The 9,690-nt window shown below is 42.3% G+C and overlaps 1 protein-coding gene across 1 annotated transcript in view; it reads left to right on the forward strand.

The window, feature by feature from the left end:
- The first annotated feature begins 2,092 nt into the window (after nt 1–2,092).
- clec14a (C-type lectin domain containing 14A) overlaps nt 2,093–9,690 on the forward strand; it is a 9,443-nt gene continuing 1,845 nt past the window's right edge. The window contains exons 1-2 of the mRNA XM_069661811.1: nt 2,093–2,283; nt 9,528–9,690. The exon at nt 9,528–9,690 is cut by the window's right edge and continues 1,845 nt beyond it. Of these exons, the coding sequence (XP_069517912.1) occupies nt 9,565–9,690 (126 nt within the window). The 5' untranslated portion in view covers nt 2,093–2,283; nt 9,528–9,564. The remainder of the gene's footprint in view (nt 2,284–9,527) is intronic.

The raw sequence follows: 9,690 nt of genomic DNA on the forward strand, positions 1-9,690 counted from the left end.
GCTCTGCCATTCAAGACCTTCCACTTCCTGTCATTCTTCACTCGCTTCCTCCAGGAAACAGGAAGCATCTGGGTCACCGTGACAACAATCACCCTCCACTGTGTGTTTCCATCGTTTGTTTAAATACAGTGCTGCTGCTGCTGTGTGTGTGTGTGTGTGTGTGTGTGTGTGTGTGTGTGTGTGTGTGTGTGTGTGTGTGTGTGTGTGTGTGTGTGTGTCCATGCGTGCGTGTGTGTGTGTGTTTGTATCTGTGTCGGTGCGTGTGTGCATGTGTGTGTGTTCAGTAGCAGCTTCATTACTCACACACACTTCCTGTCTGTTTGGACACGACCTCCTTCAGTCATCACAGTAAAAAAACACCTGGTACACCTGCAGAACGTTTCAAACCTCTCTGTTGTCATGGAAACTTAGTGCTCATAGAGTTAAAATGATCTTCACACATTTTCGAGGACTCCTGGAGTCCTTCAAGGAACGCTTCTACAATCATGTGAGTCTTCTTGATGAAGCCAAGTCCCCAGGAACCTCCTCAAGGACCTCTGTGATCTCTTCAATGTCTCCTGGAACCTCCTCAAGGACCACTAGAACCTCCTCAAAGACCACTGGAACCTCCTCTAGGACCACTGGAACCTCCTCAAGGACCACTGGAACCTCCTCAAAGACCACTGGAACCTCCTCTAGGACCACTGGAACCTCCTCAAGGACCACTGGAACCTCCTCAAGGACCACTGGAACCTCCTCTAGGACCACTAGAACCTCCTCAAGTACCACTGGAACCTCCTCTAGGACCACTGGAACCTCCTCAAGTACCACTGGAACCTCCTCTAGGACCACTGGAACCTCCTCAAGGACCTCTGGAACCTCCTCAAGTACCACTGGAACATCCTGTAGGACCACTGGAACCTCCTCAAGTACCACTGGAACCTCCTCTAGGACCACTGGAACCTCCTCAAGGACCACTTGAACCTCCTCAAGTACCACTGGAACCTCCTGTAGGACCACTGGAACCTCCTCAAGTACCACTAGAACCTCCTCAGGGACCACTGGAACCTCCTCTAGGACCACTAGAACCTCCTCAAAGACCACTGGAACCTCCTGTAGGACCACTGGAACCTCCTCTAGGACCACTAGAACCTCCTCAAGTACAACTGGAACCTCCTCAAGTACCACTGGAACCTCCTGTAGGACCACTGGAACCTCCTCTAGGACCACTGGAACCTCCTCTAGGACCACTAGAACCTCCTCTAGGACCACTGGAACCTCCTGTAGGACCACTGGAACCTCCTCAAGGGCCACTGGAACCTCCTGTAGGACCACTGGAACCTCCTCAAGGACCACTGGAACCTCCTCTAGGACCACTAGAACCTCCTCTAGGACCACTGGAACCTCCTGTAGGACCACTGGAACCTCCTCAAGGACCACTGGAACCTCCTCTAGGACCACTAGAACCTCCTCTAGGACCACTGGAACCTCCTCAAGTATCACTGGAACCTCCTGTAGGACCACTGGAACCTCCTCTAGGACCACTAGAACCTCCTCTAGGACCACTGGAACCTCCTGTAGGACCACTGGAACCTCCTCAAGGGCCACTGGAACCTCCTCAAGGGCCACTGGAATCAGAATAAATGAATTTAACCTGAAATGTGTAAGTGTGATTTGTATCAACTCTGCTGAAGCAAACTCCATTCAGAAATCTACAACTTTAATATTCTTTTATATAGTTTCTGTATTTTGTGTTTAATTGTTTTCGTCTCTTCACTTTTTCTCTAAATGTGTTTGTTTTCAATCACATATTCACTTCAATCTTTATTACACCTGTTCAGGTGAATCTACAGTCAGAACATTTGTGCTGCATGTATCAATAAAGTTTTACCTGGCTTTGGAAAACAAATCTGACTGAGATTTGGTTCAAACATCAAACAGGTCTCATCTTGAAAGTGGAGTTTGTTTCTCGTCTCTCTTAGTGAGCGACGGCGTTTCTCTGGAGGAAACGAGCTCGCCATATCAAGACACAACACACTTCCTGTCAGGAGGAGAGGAGGGCCGGGGAGGTCCGGGGGGAGGAGGAGGAGGAGGGGTGAGGCCGACGGTTAGTCTGTCAGCAGAGCTACTGTGGAGGAGAAAGCAGGAGGAACTGGAGAGACTGTGAGGGAGAACAGAGGGAGGATCAGAGGAGGAGAAGGAGGTGAAGAAGAGGAGAAATCAAAGAGAGAAACGCCACAGAGACTCTGAGGAGCTGAATGAATCAGTTTTGTGCAGCAGAGGACGAGCAGAGTTTCACAGACGGTAAGAAAAGTCTCTAAACTCTGTAACGTCAGATTAGTGTGACTGTGAACATAAACAGGGAGAATTACAGAGATAAAGATCCATCAGACATCCTGACAGGAACCAGGAAGCTTCCTCCCTTCCCTCTTTAGGATGCGCCCTCTCATTTACAGTTACACCATTCAAAAGCTCCTTAACTTTTCTTCACAATTCACTCTTTATACTAATGAGGATATTCTTATTTAACTGTTACTGACTCTGTTTTCACTCCTCAGTCAGCTTCACTCTACACCTCTGCTATCTTTTTGTTTTTACTTCTGTTTCTCATGTGAATAGGGGAGAGCAGGGACGGTTGCACCAAGTCTGAATGCTAAGAATCAGCTTTTATTTTTTCTTCAGCTGTATTTTTGTCAAACTCTCCTGAACTTCTGTAAGAATTCATCCAAAGGTATTATGTTTCATTGTTTTGTTGATGCTAACGTTAGCATGTGTAAAGCTAGCACATGATGTTCTGTCAAGGCTGATAGGAGGACAGCTGCAATATGATGATAAACATGTTTTTTTTTTTTGAACATTTTTATTCAGCTTTACATATTTAAAGATACATAACTCAGTTGCTGAGACATAATTAAAACTTTTCAAGAATTATTTACAGTTCGGCAAACGTACATATAAAAAATAAAATAAAATAAAATAAAATGCATAAATAAGATTCATGGCAACGTCTTCAACCACATAAAGAGGAAATCATTGAAAGTTATTGAAATTGAAAATTGCTTCTTCAAAGCAGGTATCCCAAATATATATATATATATATACATACACATACACACACATATATATATACATACATACATACACCCACACACACACATATACACATATATATTCCTCAACAGACAGGCAATTAATAGACTTTCACCTTCAAAATTGACAAAAAGAAATACACATAATATTTCCCTTTAAGTGAATTGAGACTATGAAAACCAGTCTCTTATCCTATCGATAGAGTAAGGTAAGTGCTGACAGGGGCCCATAGAACCTCGAACAAGTCCACTTTCAGGTGGAGTTTCGCTGTTATCTTTTCCATCAAGTAAACTCTTTTTAGCCTTTCTCTCCATTGCAGAAGGGTGGGAGGTAGAGGTTTAAGCCAGGACATGGTAATCATCTTCCTCGCTACCAGAAGAAGGATGTGTAGCAACCGGGCCTTTCCTTTATCAGTTAAACCATCTGGTAATAAACCTAGGATAAAATGTGATGCTGTTAGAGGAAGATTTACTCCTAGGATGGTTTGTATTTCTGTTTGAATCCCCTCCCAGAATGGTTTCAGTTTGGGGCAATCCCAAAAAATGTGAGTATGATCTCCAACCTGTTTGCAGTTTCTCCAGCACAAATCTGTCTTACTTTTGTCATATTTTGATATTAAAAACGGTGTCTTGAAGTATCTCATTTTTAATTTCCAACTAAATTCTTTCCAAGTCGGACTGTTAGTTATCTTATGCCCCAGATCACACACATCCTCCCACTCTTTATCTTCAATGACCACATTCATCTCCAGCTCCCACCTCTCTTTTACAGCCACAGTATTTCCTGAGCACTGTGCCTGTAAATATCTGTACATATGTGAGACTATTTTCTTAATATTTTTTCCATCCATGCTCCTCATCAGGAAGTCCTCTATTGGAGTGGGCAGTTGTTTAAGGGTGCTCCATTCCTTGTGTGACATCAAATAGTTTCTCAGTTGTAGATATCTATAAAACTCTTTATGGGACAAACTAAACTTATCCTGTAACTGCTTAAATGACTTTAGGGTCTCACCTTCAAATAACTGGTTTATGATCACAAGACCTTTTTCTGCCCAAGCGTTGAACCCTGTATCCAATTTATTTGGCAGGAAGTCTATGATTTTTGCAATTTTGACCACTCTAGATATTGTTAACGGCGCGCCTATCTTTTTCCTAACCTGAAGCCAGACCTTATGAGTACAGTTCATCCTTTCATTTTTTATCTTAAGTTTCTTCCAGTTCTTTTGATCTAAGAATGGTACTGTCTCAAGAGGTACTAATGGGCAAGCATGTTTTTCTAGTTCAAGCCATTTTGTCTCCTCGTCTTGTATTACCCATTCGGCCATCCCGCGAAGTTGAGCTGCCCAGTAGTATAGTTTCAAATTTGGCAGATTAAGGCCTCCTTGCTTTTTAGGGTAATGCAACACCTTCTGTCGAATCCTAGGTCTCCTCCCTTGCCAGATAAATGTAGAAATCATTTTATCTAATGTTTTGAAAGTAGAGCTTGAGATCCATATAGGCAGGGACTGGAAGAGATACAACAATCGGGGAAGTACATTCATTCTGATTGTTTCAGTTCTTCCAAGAAGAGAGAGCGGTAAGATCTCCCACCGAGCCAAGTCCAATCTTATCTGAGCAATCAGTTTACCATAATTAGCTTTAAATAATTTTGAGGTATCTGGAGTGATCATTATGCCTAAGTATCTAAAGCCTTGTGTTGACCAGTTAAATGTAACTTTTTCATTCAACTGAGAGGGCCAACTGCCAGCAAGCATCATAGCTTCTGATTTAGTTTCATTAACTTTGTACCTAGATACCTCTCCGAATTCACGCAAGTTATCTAAAAGGGCTGGGATAGAGCACAGGGGGTTATTAATATATAAAATAACATCGTCAGCGTATAGCGATATTTTGTGTGTCCCTCCACCACCTGCTATCCCTGCTATCTTGGGGTTCTCCCTTATCAATTCAGCGAGAGGTTCTATGCTGATAGCAAATAACAGTGGAGAAAGGGGGCAACCCTGTCTGGTTCCTCTATTCAGATTAAAGCTCCCTGATGTATGCCCATTAACCCTAACTTTCGAAGTAGGCCCCTGATACAGCACTTTGATCCAATTGATAAACTCCATGTGAAATCCCATTCTTTCAAGTGTTTGTCCCAGAAAAAGCCAGTCTACGCGATCGAACGCTTTTTCCGCATCCAGGCTGAGAAGCATCGACGTTCCAGCAGACCGTCTAGCTACAGAGATTTTATTTAAGGATCTCCTGATGTTGTTCAGTCCATGTCGTCCAGGTATAAATCCTGTTTGATCGGCTTTTATAATCTTATTAATGTGTCTTTGAATCCTTTTAGCCATTATTGTACTAAGGATTTTTACATCAGTGCACAGTAGGCTTATCGGCCTATATGAGGCACATTTTGTTGGGTCTTTCCCTTCTTTGTGGATGACAGAAATTATGGCTTCTGACCATGTTTTTGGTGGATCATGATCCTTAAGAGTGTAGTTGAATACTTTTTGCAGAAGGGGTGTGACCTCCTCTTTAAACTGTTTATAAAATTCCCCAGGGAATCCATCTGCCCCTGGCGATTTGCCATTTTTTAAATTTTTTATCACTTCTCCTATTTCTTCCTTTGTGATCGGGTCTCTCATTGTTTTTGACTCCCTCTCAGACAGTTTAGGTAGATGGATCTTATCCAAAAAGGTTTTAATTTTTTCCTCTTTGTTATTTATCTCTACCGAGTTATACAGATCCTTGTAAAAATCTGAAAAAGCTTCTGCTATATCTTTGGGGTGAGATGATACCCGCTTCGAGGATGGACCTACTATTTTTGAGACTGTCCGGTTTGCCTGGGCCTTGCGTAACTGAAAAGCTAAAAGTCTGCTGGCTCTGTTGCCCGACTCATAGTATCTCTGATTCAAGAATCGTAGTTCACCTTCTGCCTTATATGTCAACAGGTCATTTAACTCTTTCCTATATTGATTAAGTAACTTCAGGGTGCTTTCCTTGTTTGTCTTTTTGTGATCCTGTTCTAATTCTTGTATAAGTTTTTCAAGTTTAGCATGTTCTTTATCTCTCTCTTTTTTCCGTTTGGATGAGAGAGCTATTATTTTCCCCCTAAGTACGACCTTTGCGGCATCCCATAAAGTAGACACAGATACTTCTCCGTTATCATTATGTTCCATATATTCATACCAATCTCTTTTAATTTCCTGGACTACGTCAGGATCATTCAAAAGGGAGACATTTAATCTCCAGTGTTTAAGTTGTTTTTCTGAGCTTAAATTTAGTGAGATCATCACTGGGCTGTGATCCGATATTGTTATAGGCTCTATAGAACAATCCGTAACCTTATAAGCATCTTGTTTTGATACACAGAAGAGATCAATTCTAGAGTAGCTCCCATGAACGTTAGAGAAAAAAGTAAAGTCTCTGTCTTTAGGGTGCTTCAGGCGCCATATATCCACCAGCCCAAGCTCCTCTATCATACCACAGAGTGTTTTAGATTTTTGAGTCTTAGGTCCCTGGACAAATGGACTTTTATCTAGTCTCTGATTCAGCACACAGTTGAAGTCCCCTCCCACTATAACCATCCCCTCTGCTTTTGAAGCTAAAAGTGCTGAAATTTCTTTAAAGAAGCCTGTGTCATCTTCATTTGGTGCATATAAGTTTAGAATGGTCAACCTAGTATCTCCAATTGTGCCCACAATCATGACATGCCGTCCCTTTTTATCTTCGTATACCTTCTCTGGGGTGAGGCCGAGCGATCGGTGACATAAAATTGCCACTCCTCTTTTCTTTGCCTCGCCGCACGAAGCGCTAAAGACCTGCCCCACCCATTCCCTTCTAAGTTTTTTGTGTTCCGTATCACTCAAGTGCGTTTCCTGAAGTAGTGCTATAGAGCAATTCAATCTTTTCAATTGGTTCAAGATTTTCTTCCTCTTTATGGGATGGTTTAATCCTTTAATATTATAACTAACAAGATTGATTCTGTTCATTTGTTATTACCTCAAAACAGAAATGTCCTTTCTGATTGTTGTATTCAATAATAAATCTAACCTTATTATGTTGCCACGTGTAATATACCAACCCTTCTCAATCTTCATAAATACATTTGCCGAAAAACTGCGAACGATAAGAACAAAACAATGATGGAACCTCATTGTACCAAGTAAACAGTAATGAACCTCCAGTAGTCCAGTGGGTCGCCCCCAGAATAATAAGAAAAAAAAGATTTTTTCAAAACAGTACTCAGAAATTACAGTCTTGGAGGCTCCCCACCCCCGGTCTAAAATGGGTAGAGAGCTATGGCTCTCCAGGTGAAATGCACAAAGTGCAAGAGCGACGGTCCACCAGGTTAACCCAGGATTGAAGACACGTTGCTTTGATTGCAAAACTCTATCCAGAGTATGCGGCATTCATATTCACTCCACTCCGTCCAGACCCCCCCCCCCTCCGCCCCTCCTGAGATGTCCATCCGTCTCGAGTCAGCTCTCTCTCCATCACATCCCGATCCTCCATGAATGTCTGAATCCCAAGTTCTTTCAGTGTTGTCCGCGCCTCCCACAGTGAGGGGAACACTTTTACACCGTTGTCGAGGAAGAGTCTTAACTGTGCTGGGTATGGTGATTGGGCTCTGATGTCTTTTTCTTTCAGCTTTTTGATTACCTCTCGCACTTTTTTTCTTTTCCTCTGCAAGTCAGGGGAGTAGTCCTGATCAAAGAAAACCCTCCGGTCTTCATACTGAATGTCACGTTGCTTCCATGCTTGCTGCAGCACCATTTGTTTCACACTAAAGTCCAGAAATCTCACAATTATGGACCTCGGTGGTGCTGTTGCGTCCTTCGGCTTCGGAGCGAGCGCCCTGTGGGCTCGTTCCAGCCTAATCTCTACATCTTCTTGCAACTCGAGCTTAGTTTTCAGAAAGTCAGACACAAATGACATCATGTCTTTCTTTCGGCACCTTCTGGTATACCGTACAGCCTAATATTGTTGCGGCGGAGTCTGTTTTTCATATCATCACATTTAGCAGTCAGGGTAGCCTCTCGTCTTAGCAGGTAGCCCATAGCTTTCTCCTGTCGTATGCCTCTATCCTCCGAGTCGCTTACCCTTTTCTCTGCTTCGGTTAGCCTTTTCTCCAGCCCTTCCATTTGCTGTTTTAGTTCACCCACCGACGATTCCAGTCTGTTCAGGGAAAGTTTCGTGTCCCGGAAAGAGTCATTATTCTCTTGACGAAGTTTCCTCAACTCCGTTAGCATCTCCGATTCTCCGCTAGCATCGCCATTAGGTTTCAGTGGAGTAGCTTCTGCTAATGTTAGCTGCTTCGAACCCGTTTTCATTTCGTCGTTCTTTCCAGATTTTGCGTCTCTCTTTGTAGTCTTCTGACTTGAACTCATCTTTTTAGACGGTGCACCATGTAGTCGAGTGTTCATTTGTTGATTTTCATTGATTTAAAGGCTATTTTAGACATGGGTCTGGCAGAGCGGAGAAATCAAGCGTCTGCTTAACTCATGACGTAGGCGGAAGTCCATGATAAACATGTTTAATAAGAGTTTGTTTCATTGCAGATTGTTTTAAGTTAATGCTCTTACAAACACAATAACCTATTTGATAATTATCTCTAAAATATCACAAGAGAAATTAAAAACATACTTTAATATATTTGTATAAATAAATTATAATATAATTGTAGTATTATAATAATATAAACATATAATATAAACATCAATAAACTAGAATAATGTGCTTATTGAGACAAAGGTCATGTGTTTATGGTGTACGTATATGGAGACCTGTAATCATCAGTAAGTGGTGCTGATCATTAGCACACAGATAACAGTTTGTATACAAGTTCAGTTGGTCTAGTCCAGGTGTTGCAGAGGTCCCCAGTCTCCCCTAATCCTGCAGGCTTTCAGCCACAGAAACATTCAAACTTTATCAGCTATTAACACCTGCTCTCTGCTCTAAGCTCGTTAACCAAGTTTTTAGAGTAAATGTTACAAATCTCAAAAATCCTCTTTAAACCTTCTCCACTTCCTCTGCATACGTTCAGCAACAGACTTCATATGAACTCTTAAACCTGTGTTCAGATTTATTGTACACCTGTCTCATCACTAAGACCGGCTGTTGATGTCTAGTCTCTCATTATCGTTTTCTTTTTAACCCTCTTTGGCTGGAGGATCTGTATGTTGCAAATCGCTCTTTTAATAAAGTTCAGATTAAAATTAAAGTGTTTGCTAAACGTCCACATTCCTGGTCGTCTTTTCTTGAGACGAGAAAAGTGACTTCAGTTTTAACCCTCATGAGATGTCCAGTCAGTGATGTGATCACTGCAGGGAATCAGACTGTAGAAAGAAATGTCATTAGCAACATAGAGCAGAGTATCGTCTGCGTATGTGAACATCAGAAAAGGTTTGAGACGCTCTGAAACAGTTTGAGTCTCTTTGGTCCCTTTCACAGTGAACTCTTTTGTTTTGACAGACTGATCTCATCATCAGAGGGGGAGGAGTCAGAGAAGATGGAGTCTTGGTTAGGCTCCAGTTGGATTTACCTTTGGATGGTGATTGTGGTGTTGAGAAGCATCTCAGCTGATCCAGGTCAAACACCACGCTACACAGTCAACCACCACGGGGTCAGCTTCGAC

This window comes from Semicossyphus pulcher, unplaced genomic scaffold, assembly GCF_022749685.1.
Source record: "Semicossyphus pulcher isolate SPU_LCO1_2020_fin unplaced genomic scaffold, fSemPul1.0.p SCAF_14, whole genome shotgun sequence".
NCBI lineage: Eukaryota > Metazoa > Chordata > Actinopteri > Labriformes > Labridae > Semicossyphus > Semicossyphus pulcher.